An 18,165-nucleotide genomic window follows, 5' to 3' on the forward strand; every position below is an offset into this window, starting at 1 on the left:
AAGAGAAAATTACGCGCGAGCGGGAAGGCAAGTGAAATAGAAAAAAACTTCCAACAGCCGTTGGAAACATGCGTCTTCTTAGCTCCGCGGAATTAAGAAAACTGGGGACCGCGCGCCTCTGTCGGGCGGGAAGGCACTCGCGCACGCGCGGTGCGGCCTAGCTAGAACTTTCTAAAGTTCTTAGAGTGCAATCACTCTAAAATTGTCCGTACCGGGGCTCCGTCGGTGCCGTCACCCATCAGTCAAGAATATGCTGCCTGCTTGTCCTGGGATAAATTACATTACATTACATAACCTTAGCACACTTTGTGACATATTAATACATCCTTATAGGTACCTTAGATAAAATAAAATGTAAGCAGTCATGGGCCCTATTTTCAAAGATGGTTCTTCTGTTTTCAAAACAGAATTGTAAATAAGAAAATAATTGATGTAATAATTAAATATGCAAGCAAAGTATTCAGTATATTTATTTAAGAATTGTTATTTGTATGAGTTGAACACCAAAGAATTTGTTGTGTGATTATAGAAAAGTGATCAACATAATAATTTCCACTGTCTACTCCCATCTAAACTAATAAAAGTCAATTTTCAATTCATAGAGGCTAGGTAATTTAAAAGAGATGAACTGTTCATTTACAGTTAGGTGGATTTTCAGTGATGCTAAATTCAAAAATAGGCTGTCTTGCATCCCTTGAATCCTTTAACTATTTTTTACTATTTTTTGTAGGACAGAGTGGTCACAGGTTTGGCGGTGAAATTTATAGGGGTAAAGCCTTGATAAAGCTCAAGTAGCGAAACATGTCGGCATGATGTTTCCCCTAGCCAGAGACCACAAGTTGAAAGCTAAGTACACACTTAAAAATTTATAAAGAATAGAACATAGCAAAAGCAAACATATAATTGTATGAGATTGAAATTAAATTAAGGGAACCGATGAGGAGCTGGCACATAAAGCTTAGAGCAATGAAATCCAATTGAGCTCTGAGTGGTGGCGCTGAGGGTCCCAAAAAATAGTAAAAAATAGTTAAAGGATTCAAGGGATGCAAGACAGCTGATAGAAAATTGTACTATCAGGTGAAAAATTGTTTGAAAATCATAGCTCCCTGGAAGTATATAAGTTGTGCATTGGGGGAAATTCAAAAATAGGGTCATTGACTATTCAAGAGTAACTTTAAGTGGATAACTTTTCTGTATATAGTTATACCCACCATTTATGCATTTAGGATGGAGTTGGCCCAGAGGGCTGTTACAAAACTGGTTAGTGGCCTTTGTCATAAAGCAAATAGGGACAGACTTATAGTACTCAATATGTATACTTTGGAAGAAAACAAAGGGCTCCTTTTACAAAGCTGTGATAGCGGTTTTTGCACATGCTTTGCGCATGCTGAATTGCCGCATGCTAGACCTTAACGCCAGCATTGAGCAGGCGTTAGTTCTAGCCATGTAGCATGGGTTTAGCTAAAAACGCTATCGCAGCTTAGTAAAAGGAGCCCCAAAAGATCTGTGGAGATGGTGATGTTCAAGATGCAGGCTTTATTCAAAAATGTACAGTTGGATAATCCACATAAAATATATCTTGGACCTATACCATAGAGAGGTGTGGACCCAACATGGTCCGTGTTTCGACAATGATGCCTTCTTCGGGGGTCCCTAAAAGTCCTGATATTAAAGCACATGGATTAAGCACTCAGTATTGTTTTCAGTGTTTAATCCACATAAAATCTTAGATAAAAGAACAGTTAAACTTGAAGCAAATATTATTACATCATAGAAAACATCATCTTTTGGCATTAAAGACTCATTAGTAATTCATTCTAAATTTGAACTAATTGAAAATAAAAATCGAGATAGGAATCTGCGCCTGGTGAATTTCCCTATTACTCATTTATTAAATCCAGAGATATTAGTATGTAAGTACTTTAAAGAAATATTAGGGTTACCAGGCGCAGGTTCTATAAGTATTCTAATTGTTATTATACACCTCAGAAGAAAAAGAAAATTTTTAAACAGGGAATGGACCAATTGGAATCTGTAGAATTTGACTTAACTGCAATTTCTACTAGGTCCAGTCTCCTCTTAACTTGCAGTAATGAATCAGAGAAGGGACTTATTATGAAAACATATTTTAAAAATAAGTCAACTAAATTTTGTGGGGATACAATTCTTATTTTTCCTGATGTGGCAAAGGCCACGCAACTAAGGAGGAAGGCTTTTCTACAATTGAAATCTAGGGTATTATCTTTAGGAGCTACATATTATTTGAAATTTCCCTGCAAATGTATAATTAAATTCCACGATCATGAATATATCTTTTGGGATGTCAATCAGTTGGAACAGTTTATAATCCAAAGAGAACAACATTAGTATATTTAACTTTTGATCTTCTAGAGAACAGTCAAGAATTGATTCATCACCGCTATGTTAGAGGGAAATACAGTCTATGATAAGTGCTTGCTTCAGTTTCTTTTGAGGGAGGATTTCCTTAGTAGTGTATTACTTTTTTGATTATTTTTATTTTTGATGTTTATAAAATATGTAATGGTCCTCCATTAATGTGGGCTAGAGGAATAATGATGTTATATTTGAAATATAAATAAGGTTGATAATTTTTTCTTTATGTCTGTAATTTCCATTTCCTTGCTGTATTGGCAAAAGTTTGAAATAAAAGTGATAAATAAACACACTATATCCTCCATTATCTGGTGGGTTCTAAAGACAAATGAAAGATACCAGTACACCACTAGAATAAAGGCTGGGAAGAGAAAACATTGTAGAAAGAGAATTATGAGCAACTACTAAGATCAGGAATTATCTGGGAGACTGGTCACCTTTATTGCTAACCCAGCTGGCGTCAGCAGGTCTTCATTCCGCTCGTTCAGACAATCTTCTCCCATCAAAGATGTCAGATGCTGCAAGCACTCTGCATGCCCCTGTGAAGCTGCCAGGTGCAACAGGTTGTTTCCACTTTCATCGTGAATTTTATCCAGATTATCAACTGCAATGTGTGGCTAGATACCAAAATGAGTTAAGACACATGAGTGGAAAAACAAAACTAAAACAAACCAGAGTCTAATAATCTTGGAATAACATATTACCGTACTTCACTGCTTTTTCTCATGCAAGGAAGAAGCCAGCTAGCTGTAGTCTAGTGGAGACAGCAATGGAATAAGAACCAGAGATATCAGGCTTCAGATTCCAATGATGATCCAAGTGACCTTGGCCAAATTGCTCATTATTTGATATAAACTTAGAGGTCAATCTTTAAATTCTATAGTTGGTATATAAATATACTTCCAGATATTCAGCACTGCTCACTATCTTGAATGACTTGATTCAGAGTAATGGCGACATTAAGGGCTCCTTTTACAAAGGTGCGTTAGGGCCTTAATGTGCGGAATAGCGCATGCGCTAGCCGCTACTGCCTCCTCTTGAGCAGGCGGTAGTTTTCGGGTTGCGTGCGCTAAATACGCTAGCGCACCTTTGTAAAAGGAGCCCTAAGTGCCACTACTCAAACAACTTAAGACAGCAATTTTTCTATACCACAAGTAAGTTGGCCAGGCAGTTAATTAGATAGCAGTGCTGAATACTTCTACTATCCAAATAATTTCCCACTCCATCCTCACTCCAAACCCTGGACTGCCCAACACTATCCAGTTAATATCAGGGTGATCTGTAACATTATACAAACAACACTGTTGAAAATTAATGGATGACCCTGATCAGCTGTACTTATCTGGGAGCAGGTGCCACTACCCGGAGAAGTGCTTTTGAATATCACCCCATGCAACTGTAAACCCCTTAGGAACAGGCAAATACCTGAACTTAACTCATGTTGAGCTACTACTGAATGGTTAAAAACAAAATACCCTATGAAACATTCGTAGTTACACCAACCCTTTGGAATCAACTCCCTATTGACATCAGACTTCAGCCTTCTCCCAAAACCTTCAACAACAATTGAAGACCTACTACTTTATTAAGGCTTTCATTCCAGATTCCAAACACTGGAGGATGAAGGAGGTGACCTCTCCTAATCCCTCTACTTAGTAGGAGCACGTTTCAGAAACCTGGATGTCTAAGCTAGCATCTTTTTGGACGTAGAAATACATTCTCCTTCTGAAATGGGAAATAAATATCTATTTTCTGGGTCTGCCCTAGCCCCACCCCACACCTCCTTGCCATTTGAATAGTTTTGGATGTCCATATCACTGCTTTCTAAAAGTAGAATTTACACATTTCATGCAATATGAACATTAAAATCATGAAAAGGGCTTCGAAAATAAGAACTGTGGAGGGCCAATTTTGATAGGACATCTAAGTCTGACTTTGGATATCTCGCAAGATATCCAGAAATCGGGGTGGCAAAATGACCATTTTCGAAACTGCAAGACGTCCAACTTTTTTTTTTTGAGAAAATGACCCATCTATACATCCTGGCCCTCAAGACATCTATCTTTTCGGCCATTTTTGAAAATTGAAACGTCCAAGTGCAAAATGCCCTAAACAATCCCATTTGGACAACGGAGGGACTAACATTTTAATAGATTGGCCACACAGAACAGTGGGGCACCTTACGGACCACTGCTGTGAACTTCTCATAAAGGGTGACAGGTACACGTGCCACCAAACCCCTTATAGTGTATGGTAAGCTATCCAAAACTTCCCTAAAACCTACTATACCCACCTGTCTACCACCCCAATAGCCCTTATGGCTGCCGGTGTCACCTATATGGCAGTACAATAAGTTTTGGTGGGCTCATACTTTCCACAATAAATGTAGTGGATAGCATGGGATATGAGCCAGGATCTCCCTCTCTATGGTTCACTACACTGCCCACTAGGCTACTGCAGACACCTGCTTGCTGCTCTACTAGGATGTCCCATAATATCTGCAGCTGTCATAGAGGCTGGTATGTACTGCTTCTCTCACATCTTTGTGGGTTGGAATGGAGTCAGTGACCACTGGGGGAGTGTTGGCAGGGGCATGCTTTCATCCCTCCAGTGGTCATTTGGATACCTTTTTGGCCCTTAGATACTTTTAAAACAGGTCTACCCCTAGACATCTAAATCTTGAGATACCTGTGATTATCCCTGCAAGATGTCCAAGTGCTAAGACTGCCCAAATCCCACCCAAAACACACCTCTAACACACCCCTTTAACATTTAGACATCTTGGACGGTAAATGAACTACAAGACGTCTAAAAGTTAGCTTTGAAAGTTGGCACCTGGATGTTTTGGTTATTAAAATGTTCATGTGCACTTTTTGGACATCTTTTTTTTTAAATGAGCCCCATAGTCTTTATCTGCTGACATTCTTTTTAATGTTTCTATGAATGTTGACTTGCCAATGCCTGTGTTGTATATTAACTAAGCAAAAGTAACTGAAATAAAAGTTTTATTACTTTTACTTGTAACTTAGGCCTCCCTTTTGCAAAGTTGCAATAATGAGTCCTAGTGCAGCAAATGTGATGCAGCCCATAGGAAAAGAATGGACTGCATCACATTTGCCACATGGAGATCGATACCACAGCTTTGTAAAAGGGGCCCTACATCCTGAAAAACATTAAATATTTTTACTGGTAATGAAGTAATATTTTAACAAAAAACTGCCTAAGTCACTACTTGGACATCCTAAGTATTAGCCCAGCAAAACCCTACTACTCTGTCATATAGGTGCTACCTATAGCCATAAGGGCTACTGGGGTAGTAGGCAGGTGAGTTTGGTAGGTTTTAGGGGCATTTTGGATGGTTCTCCATATATTATAAGGGATATTTTTATGTGAAGTTCACAGCAGTGTCTTCTAAGGTGTCTTCTAAGGTGCCCCACTGCTCTGTTGGCATGTCTATGTGGCCAGTCCACTAGAATGGTGGCCTCTCCCATGTCTAAATGATGCTGCTTTGGATTTTTTTCTAATTTGGACATTGTTGTGGTCATAAATGGTGAATAAAATTAGACATCCCGGTGGTCTAGATGTTTTGGTGGCCAAGGTGTCCAAATAAGTGATTTTTGAAAAATAATTATTTAGACGTCCCATTCATAAATGGCTGTTTTTCCACTTCCAGTTTTGGACGTCTTCTTGGAAACGTCCAAATTCAGACTTAGACGTCCTATCAAAAATGGCCATCCATGTTTCTTGCATGTAAAACTGTACTAAAGAACTTTTCAAGCTCAATTTTGAATAACGCGCATAAACTCTTCGGTCCAGGGCTGTTATTTATGATCAATTCCAATATATGTATTAAGGACAAAAATCCTCCATTCATTTTTTATTTTTTTAAAATCTTCTATTCATTTATATATTTATATTTTGTAAACTGCTTTGTTATTATTTGTAGTTAAAGTAGTATAGCAAGAGTTTTAATAAACATAATCATATTTTTTATATATATTATTTTAATTTTAGAAGGCAGTCTCCCCTTTTTATTTTTTTTTTAGTTTGACCTCAATGTGCTGTCAATCATCCCTATAACCATGAAAACTATATTTTAAAAGTAAGAACACTGTCACTGTGCTGAAGCTTGACAGCAGCGTTTTGGCTACCCATATGAGTGACAGTTATTTTTAGAATTTAGTTTGTTAACAGTATTTGCATTCATTGTAATCTCGATACTTTTATTTTTACTCAAAAATTATTATAATAGGTAGTTATATTTTTACTTTTACATAAATAAAATTATTTAATGTATTCTTCCTTGTGCTTTTACTTAAGTATTAAAACATGCATTTACTTAGGGCTCCTTTTATCAAACCGCGCTAGCAGGGCTAGCGTGCTCGACGTTTCATCACGCGCTAACCCCCGTGCTGGCCTAAAAGGTGCCACCTGTTCAAGGGAGGCGGTAGCGGCTAGTGCGGCCGGCAGTTTAACGTGCACTATTACGTGCGTTAAACCGCTAGCGTGGCTTGATAAAAGGAACCCTTAGACTTAGGGCTCCTTTTATCAAGCTGTGCTAGCGGGGTTAGTGCACACGACGTTTCATCACGTGCTAACCCCTGCTCTGGCCTAAAAACTACCGCCTGCTCAAGGGAGGCGGTAGCGGCTAGCATGGCCGGCGGTTTATGTGCGCTATTACGCGTGTTAAACCGCTAGCATGGCTTGATAAAAGGAGCCCTTAGGCTCAGCCTAGCAGCCGAGTGATAAACGGCAAATACTCCGACACCCATTCACTTCTTTTAGGCGTTGGAGCATTTACTATGCTGGCCCATGCTACTGGCTTTAGTAAAAGAAAGGGTTAAGTACTTTGACTTAGTACTTTGAACAACACTGGCAAATGCACACTAAAAACCCGCACATTTTTGAAAGAGAACAAACTAGAAATGATTGCTTTGTGTTACACAGTTTTTATTATGTATCTACCTCAGGGCTCTACAGCATACTTACCAATAATGATATCTGACCTTCTTTCACAATATTAAAAATGCTTTTGATTTTTTTTGCATCTTCACCCTTCTCTTCTGGGCTGCTCCTATTCAAATTGCTGTTCAGTTCATCCAGTTTATTTTCTGAAGTTGCTGTCTTCACGTGGAAAGCCCTCAGTTGACAGTTGGGCAAGGTCTTTTCCATCTTCTGTGCATGAGAATCAGTAAACGTTCTGTTGAAGAAGCTTTTACTGTGGGTTTCAGGATCATGCACTGTGCCACATTTAACTAGTGGTGGGGAAGGCTTCACTCCTCCAGCTATATGCCTATGGTGCTCAAGGACAATGGGTTGAGTTTTCTTCAACTCAGAGCTAGAAACAGGAGACAGGACACAAAACTGTGTAGCACTACCTTGCATGTTCTCGAGGTTTCCTGCACAGCAGGTCTTGCCTTTGACAGTGGAGCATCCTACTGAAGTCCTTTTCTCCAGAGCTACTTTGGAACAAGAAGTAGTAACCTGTTGGTTTGATTTGATGTAAGGCACATCTAAAATTTCATCCATGTCAAGGTCATAGTGTTCCAACTCTCCTAGAGAAATTCCATGTTCAGTGCTTTTATCATTAATGCCCTGTTCACCTCCAGAAAATAGTTCACAGGTCTGAGGCTCATTTTTGCAGTTGTTTTTCTGGTAATCCCCTTTTCCTTCCTTTTGGTCATCACTTTCATTACTCTCAGGACTCTCTGGCTGATGCTTTAGGGGAGAAACCCTTTTCACCGGCCGGAACTTGCTGTAAATATCTGCAATCCCTGTCGGTTTCTGTGCACTTCCTATCAGAGTTGAAACTCCACAGTTCCAATTTGTGTTTGAAACTGCAAGGTTAAAAAAACATCATTATTATTATGCTTTGATTAAGTTTACTCTAGAGAAAAATAAATTAACTAGAAAAATCATACTGGGTGCAAGTTTTAATAGCATGCATTTTATATTCTTCAGTACCATTAAGCTCAGAGTAAAATCCCAAACAACCACCTTTTTCTACTGTATAAAAGCTCAGCACTGCTTCTTGGGAGACTTTCCAACATCATCCACCAATTTATTGGCTTCTCTGTCCTCCCTTTCTCCAACATGAGAACAAGTTTAAAAGGACAATCTTGGATAGAGAACAGCAATATACATAACTCAGTCCAATCTTATTACAGACTTTAAAACTGACAATAAACAATTTCAACTGGATACAACTATCTATAGGCAGCCAGTGAAGCAAGTTTTAAATGGGTATCATATGATCCCTAAACCTGCTCAATGTGATCAACTTAACTGCTACATTCTAGATTTGTAGCAAAGGCTTTTAATGCTTCTTCCACAGCCCTGCATGTGAAGTGCAATTCTATAACAGTGCACTTAAACACCAATGCCTAGATGGCACCTGATTGGAGCATATTCTGTAAAGGAAAGTAGGCACCTGCTTTCCTTTATAGAACTTAAGTGAAACAGGTTAGATTTGCATGTATAATTTAGGCACAAGCATTTATACCAGTCATAAAATTGGTTTATGTATTCATGTCTATTAAGTCCCGCCCATTTGTATACCTATCTTTCAAATACATACTAAGGGCTCCTTTTACGAAGGCGTGTTAGCGGTTTAACGCGCGTAATACCGCCGGACGCGCTAGCCGCTACCGCCTCCTCTTAACCAGGCGGTAATTTTTCAGCCAGCGCAGGGGTTTAACACGTGATGAAAAGTCGCACGCGTTAAACCCGCTAGTGCGGCTTCGTAAAAGGAGCCCTAAGAGATGCTTATATTTATAGAATAGTGCATAGGCAGAATTTTGGCAATTGTTTGCATGTATACACATATGCACGTATATAATAAATAATCTTTTACATGCATAATTGCTGTGTAAATGTTAGCAGAATTACCCTCATAATGCATCATAATAGGCCATCCAATGATTTTCATACAGCATTACAACTGTTAGCTAAATCTTATTATCTCAATTATGTTTTTAGTGGGTCATCCTAATACACACTTGAGGTTGCAGGCTGTGCAGAATTCAGCAGCAAGACTTGCGTGGGTGTGGAATTCATGAGCACATCACCCCCTAGCTAATTAAACTCTTATAACTGGTTTCCCATTTGATGTTGCATTAAGTTTAAACTTATTTTGGGGGTATTTATTCTAGTTATGTATCTTATCAAATACTGTGATTTGTACAGTTAGCACTGTTGAGTGTACCTACCACAAATGCATTTCAACTGCAAGAGTGGAGGAGTTTCCTAATGGATAAAGTATTGAGCTAAGCACCAGAGGAACCTGGCTTAAATCCACTGTGGCTCCATTTGACTTTGAGCAAACCACCTCACCCTTCATTGCATCAGGAGCAAACTTACAGTACAAGCCCACTAGGGACAGGGAACATACTCTTAGTAGTTAATACTGTAACTTGTTTCAAGAAAATATGTTGAAGTATGCAATCAGATACTGTTAAGTAACACATTTGAATGCATGTTCAATCCTTTACTTGGGTCATTTTATGGAATTCCCTTCCAGCAGAAATTACATAGGAGACAATTTTTCTCTTCATAAAAAGTTGACAACATTCTTTTATTGAGCAGGCATTTGTATTAAGTTAATGAATTTGGCCATTAGTAAAGTGATTAAGAATTCCAGTGAATATGTGGATGCTTTAGATATATGGTCTATTTAATTACTGTATCTGTCATTTAAGAATTGTGTTTTGTGACTTTGTGTGATAATTACTGATGCTACTCTGCAACCTGCTGAGAAATATAGTAGAATAGAGGACAATAAATGATTTTAAATGTGTAAAATAAACAGGCACAAATCAATTGTTAGAAAATGGATATTGCTTGAGGGACATTATAGATGCAAACTTTTGGCATTTGTTAGCTCTTTCTTAGCTAATAACTGATTTTCTTCTAAATACTTCAGATAGAAAAATAAGAAAAATATTGCCTACACATGCTGAACCATGAAGACAACTCTGCTGCTGGAAATTTAAAGTGATATAAAATGATTCAATAAGTGTTTTTCTAACTTTTCAATATCTGGCTTTTTTTTCCCCCTATTTTTTCCATTTGTTCTGTCTCCTGTTTATTTCTCTATGTCACTATTTTTTCTCCCCATATTAATCTCTCACATTAATTTTACACATTAAAACTCCATTTACTAAGATTAGTAGAAGAGGCATTAGCATACTCTTACTGGGTTGTCCCCCCCCACTAAAACCATTTTTACCACAGATGGAAACGGCTGATTTTCCATTTTCTCTATTAATGGCCATGCGCTAATGTTTTCCACTAAATTTTAAAGAAAACCCCATTGGAATGAAAACAGAAAATTGTAAAGCCGGCTTATTTTCTTATTTATTTATTTGTTCCTTATTATTTTTAGGGTGAAAAGCCTAATAGAACCATAGACTGGTTGAGATGAAATTCTGAGACAACCTTCAGGAGGAATTTGGGATGAGCACAAAGAATCACCTTATCGTAGTAGAATGTTGTATAAGGTGAATCCGATACTAATGCCTGAAGTTCACTGACTATGCATGCTGATGTGATGCAGAATAGGAATACTACTTTTTATGTGAAATGTTTGAGAGATGAAGACGCCAAAGGAAAGCTTCATCAAAGTGGAAAGGATAACATTAAGATCCCAAGAAACTGGAGGTGGCTTGATTGGTAGCTTAGTATTAAAAAATCCTTTCATGAATTTGGAATTTACCTCAACAATAGACTCACACTGAAAGAATCAAAAAGGCCTCGGAGAAACACAAATCCCTTTTCTTTCCCCTCAACCATAAAAACAAAAGGCTAACAAAGGCCTATTGTCATTCCAATCAGCAAAACTAGATAAAGGTGTCATCAGATTGGATTATAGAATATTCCAGAAAGAAGTCAAAATGATGTTATTTAGGAAATATGTCTTACTATGCTAATCCAATATCTGCCCAATAATAAGCTTTGAAATGTAATTACCTGGAAATGTCCCAATACCTCTTATTGTAATCCACCTAGAACTGAAAGGTTAAGGCAGAATAGAAGTCAATAAATATAATATAATGTAATAATGACTTCTTATCGAGAAATGCATGAAAAGCTGCTATAACATTGAGATGAACTCTGACTGAAGTAGTTTTGAGACCAGAATTAGAAAAGTGCAGGAGATAATCCAGGACTGAAGGGAGAGCATATGTGAGTGGATCTAATGAGTTGAGAGTACACTATATGATGAAATAGGTTCACTTAAAGCGGTAACAGCATTGTGTAGAAGGCTTTCTTGAGGCTTCAATGATGGCTGACACTGGTGCAGATATTGTTAAAACATTTAATGACTGGGAGAGCGATACCATGTTTTAAGAGCTAACAAATGTAGATTGGGATGGAGGAGAGAGCCTCTGTGTCAGTAGTATTGGAAAGATCTGAAGTTCAATGGGTTCCCATACATTGAGTTGAAGGAGAAGAAACCATAGTTGACGTGGCCACCAAGGTGCTATGAGCAACCTGGTGGCTAGTTCCTGGCATAGCTTGGACAAAGTCTTTGTAAGTAGAGGTACTTGTGGGAAAGCATACTGAAATTTGTCTCGCCAGTTGAGGAGGAAGGAATTGGACTCCAGACAATTGTATACATTCTGGAACAAAAGGCTGGAAGTTTGTGATTGTGGGGGTAGGCAAAAAAGTCTACTTCTGGGGTGCCCCAATCTTGAAATATCTGTTTTATCACAGTTGAGTAATCACTTATTAGGTTGTAGGATTCTGCTCAGCTTGTCTGCTAAGATATTCTGTTTTTCTGCTAGACTGCTTTCAGGAAAATGTTGTGAGGAATCGCCCAAGACCAGATTTGGATCATTTCTTAGCAGTGCCAGCAAGACCCCATATCTCCTTATTCATTCATGTAGTACATGGCTACTTGATTGTCTGTACAAATGAGTACTACTTGATTGAGGAGATGATCCTGGAATGTGCAAAGAGCATTGTGGATTGCTCAAAGCTCAAGGAGATTGATGTAGAGAGTTTTCTCATGAGGAGTCCAGCTTCCTTGAGTGTGCAGGCCATCAAGGTGAGCTCCCCAACCGAGAGCATGGAAGAATTCATTGTTAATATTTTTTGATGTGGTGGAGTTTAGAAGAGAATGCCTCTGGAAAGATTGGGCAAAGATAATCACCACTGAAAGGACTGACGAAGCTCTGAGGTCACTTGCAATCACTGGGATAGTGCTCTGGTGGCTTGAGACCAATGGGTCAAGTGTCCATTGTGAGAATCTCTGAAATGTAGACAGGCAAATGAAGTTCCATGAACTGTAGATGCCATGTGGCCTAGGAGACACATCATTTGGCATGCCATGATGCACTGAAGAGAGGAGACTTTCTAGCAGATATGAATCAGAGTGTGGAACTTCTGTTGTGGCAGAAAGGCATGAGCTTGTGTTGTGTCCAGAAGTGTTCCAATGAACTCTAGAATTTGAGTGGATTGTAAATGAGATTTCTTGTAATTGACTTCAAATCCAAGAAGGTCTAGTAGACACATTGTTAAATTTCATGGCCCGGTAAGCTTATTGAGATGTTGGGGCCTTGACTAACCAGTCGTCTAGGTATAGGAACACGTGAAAATTATGTGAGCAGAGGATTTCAATCATTACCACTAAACATTTTGTGGATATTATGGATGCTGTTGCTAGTCCAAATGGGAGTACTTTGAACTGGAAGTGATATGTTCTAACTCAAAAGTAGAGGTATTTTCTGTGGGCTGGGAGGATGGAAATGTGTGTGTAGATTTCTTTGCTATCTAGAGAGCAGAGTCAGCTGTTCTCTAAAAGTGGCAATAGGGTTCCCAGAGAGACCACTTAAAATTTCTCCTTTGTTGAAAGCACGGAGGTCCAGAATTGGACAGACACCTCCAGTCTTTTTCAGTTTGAGAAAATATTTGGAGTAGAATCCTAGGTCATTCTCCAACAGAGGGACTTTTTCTATAGCATTGAGCTGGAGGAGGGCTGAGAGCTCCTGAAGGAGGGTCTTCTGATTGGAGTTGGAATTGGACTCTCTTGGAGAATGATTTAGAGGTCTCTTGTAGAAACAAAGGGCATAACCCTGCCTACTAATTGGAGGACCCAATGGTCTGATGTTACAAGGGTCCAACATTGGTAAAAGTGAGAGAACCTTAGGAAGAGATGGAGGTTGACAAATGCTGACTAAGCTCTCCATGAGAAAGTAAAAAAGACTGTTGAGACTTTTGCTGAGCCTGGGATTATGATTTTTGGGTATGTTGCTGTCTGGGACTCCTTTGAGCAGGAGTTATAGAAGACATAGATGGTGGATTATACCTGTATTTTGAATAAGTAGAGCATTTGGGATTGTAAAAACGCTTTGTCATTTGAGGTTTATATGTTTTAGCAGATGACAAATTGGTCATAGAATCCTCGTCTTTTGATTTTCTGAGTGGATTCTTCTATCTTGACACCAAATAATTCATCTCTGATACAAAGGATGTTAGCTACATGCTCCTGGATGTTGACGTTGTTCTATCCAAGTAGTAAGCAAGAGCACGTTTGCAGTCTAATGTGTGGAGTGCAGCTTCACCAGAATGAAAATGTGATCTTGGAAATAAGACAGGAAGAACTATGGACTGGTTCAAATGAAAATCCGAGATGTCCTTAGGAAGAAACTTTGCATGTGTATGGAGAACCACCCTATTGTAGCAGAATGTTGCATTTGATGGATCTGAGACAAGCACTTGTAGTTCACTGACTTAATGTGATGAAGTGATGCAGATCAAGAATACTACTTTCCACGTGAGATGTTTGAGAGATGAAGACACCATTGGCTCAAAGGGAGGTTATATCAGGACTGACAGTATAATATTAAGATTTCATGTAACTGGAGAAGGTGTGATTGGTGGTTTGGTATGAAAAAGGCCCTTCATGAATCTGGAGATCAAAGGATGGACAGATAGCAGCTTTTTATCCAGAGGCACTAATAGCACTAAGATGAATTCTTACTGAAGTGATTTTAAGACCAGAGTTGGAGAGGTGTAGGAGATAATCCAGGACTGATGGGAGAGGTCATGTGTCTGGATGTAATGAGCGTTGGTTATATCAGAGTGTGAATCTAGTCCACTTGAAGTGGTAACAATGTTGTGTAGAAGGTTTCCAGGAAACTTCAATGATGGCTGATATCTGTGTAGACAGTGTAAATATATCTACTTGCTGTGAGAGTCAGTGAACAAAGATTGGGAGGAAGAAGGGACCCCTCATTCTGTGTTATTAAGGTTGGAAAAATTTAAAGTGGAATGGGTTCCTGGACACTGAATTGAAGAAGAAGAGGGAACCATGGTCATCGTGGCCACCAAGGTGCTAGGAAGATCATGGTAGCTTGTTCTTGGTGAAGTTTGAACAAAGTTTTTCCTATTAATGAAATTGGAGGGAAAGCATATAAAAACTTGTCAGTCCAGTTCAGAAAGAAGGCATCTGACTCCAGATAATTGGGAGTGTATATTCTGGAACGAAAAAGAGGAAGTTTGTGATTATGGAGAGGAGCAAAGAGCTCTAGCTCTGGAATCCCCCAGTTTGAAAATATTTGATTTAACACAGTTAAGTTGACTGCCAATAGGAAGGGTTTGAGATGTAGACTGCACTACACTATCTAGGCTCAGTAACATACTAACATAGTAGATGACGGCAGATAAAGACCCAAATGGTCCATCCAGTCTGCCCAACCTGATTCAATTTAAATTTTTAATTTTTTCTTCTTAGCTATTTCTGGGCAAGAATCCAAAACTTTACCCTGCATTGTGCTTGGGTTCCAACTGCCGAAATCTCTGTTAAGACTTACTCCAGCCCATCTACACCCTCCCAGCCGTTGAAGCCCTCCCCAGCCCATCCTCCACCAAACGGCCATATACAGACACAGACCGTGCAAGTCTGCCCAGTACTGGCCTTAGTTCAATATTTAATATTATTTTCTGATTATAAATCCTCTGTGTTCATCCCACGCTTTTTTGAACTCAGTCACAGTTTTACTCTCCACCACCTCTCTCGGGAACGCATTCCAGGCATACACTACCTTCTCCGTAAAGTAGAATTTCCTAACATTGCCTTTGAATCTACCACCCCTCAACCTCAAATTATGTCCTCTGGTTTTACCATTTTCCTTTCTTTGAAAAAGATTTTGTTCTACGTTAATACCCTTCAAGTATTTGAACGTCTGAATCATATCTCCCCTGTCTCTCCTTTCCTCTAGGGTATACATATTCAGGGCTTCCAGTCTCTCCTCATACGTCTTCTGGCGCAAGCCTCCTATCATTTTCGTTGCCCTCCTCTGGACCGCCTCAAGTCTTCTTACGTCCTTCGCCAGATACGGTCTCCAAAATTGAACACAATACTCCAAGTGGGGCCTTACCAATGACCTGTACAGGGGCATCAACATCTTCTTCCTTCTACTGACTACGCCTCTCTTTATACAGCCCAGCATCCGTCTGGCAGCAGCCACTGCCTTATCACACTGTTTTTTCACCTTTAGATCTTCGGACACTATCACCCGAAGGTCCCTCTCCCCGTCCGTGCATATCAGCTTCTCTCCTCCCAACATATACAGTTCCTTCCTATTATTAATCCCCAAATGCATTACTCTGCATTTCTTTGCATTGAATTTTAGTTGCCAGGCATTAGACCATTCCTCTAATTTTTGCAGATCCTTTTTCATATTCTCCACTCCCTCTTCGGTGTCTACTCTGTTACAAATCTTGGTATCATCTGCAAAAAGGCACACTTCTCCTTCTAACCCTTCAGCAATGTCACTCACAAACATATTGAACAGGATTGGCCCCAGCACCAATCCCTGAGGGACTCCACTACTCACCTTTCCTTCCTTCGAGCGACTTCCATTAACCACCACCCTCTGGCGTCTGTCCGACAGCCAGTTTCTGACCCAGTTCACCACTTTGGGTCCTAACTTCAGCCCTTCAAGTTTGTTCAACAGCCTCCTATGAGGAACTGTATCAAAGGCTTTGCTGAAATCCAAGTAAATTACATCTAGCATATGTCCTCGATCCAGCTCTCTGGTCACCCAATCAAAAAATTCAATCAGGTTCATTTGGCACGATTTACCTTTTGTAAAGCCATGTTGCTTCGGATCCTGTAACCCTTTAGATTCAAGGAAGTACACTATCCTTTCTTTCAGCAAAACTTCCATTATTTTTCCAACAACTGAAGTGAGGCTCACTGGCCTGTAGTTTCCTGCTTCATCACTGTGACCACTTTTATGAATAGGGACCACATCCGCTCTCCTCCAATCCCCAGGAATCACTCCCGTCTCCAGAGATTTGTTGAACAAGTCTTTAATAGGACTCGCCAGAACCTCTCTGAGCTCCCTTAGTATCCTGGGATGGATCCCGTCTGGTCCCATCGTTTTGTCTACCTTCAGTTTTTCAAGTTGCTCATAAACACCCTCCTCCATGACCGGCGTAGAATCTACTCCATTTTCTCGTGTAACTTTGCTAGACAATCTCGATCTTTCTCCAGGATTTTCTTCTGTGAACACAGAACAGAAGTATTTGTTTAGCACATTCGCTTTCTCCTCATCACTTTCCACATATTGGTTCCCAGCATCTTTTAGCCTAGCAATTCCATTTTTCATCTTCCTCCTTTCAGTAATATATCTGAAAAAATTTTTGACTCCCTTTTTTACATTTTTAGCCATTTGTTCTTCCGCCTGTGCTTTCGCCAGATGTATCTCTCTCTTGGCTTCTTTCAGTTTCACCCTGTAGTCCTTTCTGCTCTCCTCTTCTTGGGTTTTTTTATATTTCACGAATTCCAACTCTTTCGCCTTTATTTTCTCAGCCACTAGGATGGAGAACCATATTGGCTTCCTTTTTCTCTTGTTTTTATTGATTTTCTTCACATAAAGGTCCGTAGCCATTTTTATCTCTCCTTTCAGCTTAGACCACTGTCTTTCCACTTCTCTTATGTCCTCCCATCCTAACAGCTCTTTCTTTAGGTACTCTCCCATAGCATTAAAATCCATACGTTTGAAATCTAGGACTTTAAGTATCGTGTGGCCGCTCTTCACTTTAGCCGTTATATCAAACCAAACCGTTTGATGATCGCTACTTCCCAGGTGAGCACCCACTCGAACATTAGAGATAATCTCTCCATTTGTGAGGACCAGATCCAATATCGCTTTTTCCCTTGTGGGTTCCATCACCATTTGTCTGAGCAGAACCTCTTGAAAGGCATCCACAATCTCCCTACTTCTTTCCGATTCTGCAGACGGAACATTCCAGTCCGCATCCGGCAGATTGAAATCTCCCAACAACAGAACCTCCTCTTTCCTTTCAAACTTTTGGATATCCACAATCAGATCCTTATCAATTTGCTGCGATTGAGTCGGAGGTCTGTAGACTACACCCACATAGATAGAAGTTCCATCTTCTCTTTTCAGAGCAATCCATATCGCTTCTTCCTCTCCCCAGGTCCCTTGCATTTCGGTAACTTGGATATTGATCTTTACATAGAGAGCTACTCCTCTACCTTTTTGACCATCTCTGTCCTTCCTAAAAAGATTATATCCCGGTATGTTTGCATCCCATCCATGTGATTCACTGAACCATGTCTCTGTGATAGCGACAATATCTAGATCTGCCTCTAACATCAGGGCTTGCAGATCATGAACTTTGTTGCTTAGACTGCGAGCATTTGTGGTCATCGCTTTCCAGCTATTTTTCAGCGATAATCTCCTTTTTCGTATGGATTTTTGTTTCGTTTCACTTTCTGTTGCAATACTAAGAAAC

General features: G+C 39.6%; 1 protein-coding gene across 6 annotated transcripts in view; it reads right to left on the reverse strand.

The window, feature by feature from the left end:
• Positions 1-18,165, reverse strand: part of SNCAIP (synuclein alpha interacting protein) — a 230,953-nt gene that overhangs the window by 65,708 nt on the left and 147,080 nt on the right. For all 6 annotated transcript variants that reach the window (XM_033929018.1, XM_033929012.1, XM_033929013.1 and 3 more), the window contains 2 exons: positions 7,384-8,231; positions 2,832-3,011 (listed from right to left, as the gene is read on the reverse strand). In XM_033929018.1, coding sequence (XP_033784909.1) covers positions 2,832-3,011; positions 7,384-8,231 — 1,028 coding nt within the window. The remainder of the gene's footprint in view (positions 1-2,831; positions 3,012-7,383; positions 8,232-18,165) is intronic.

The sequence above is a fragment of the Geotrypetes seraphini genome, chromosome 1 (genome assembly GCF_902459505.1).
Source record: "Geotrypetes seraphini chromosome 1, aGeoSer1.1, whole genome shotgun sequence".
Classification (NCBI taxonomy): Eukaryota; Metazoa; Chordata; class Amphibia; order Gymnophiona; family Dermophiidae; genus Geotrypetes; species Geotrypetes seraphini.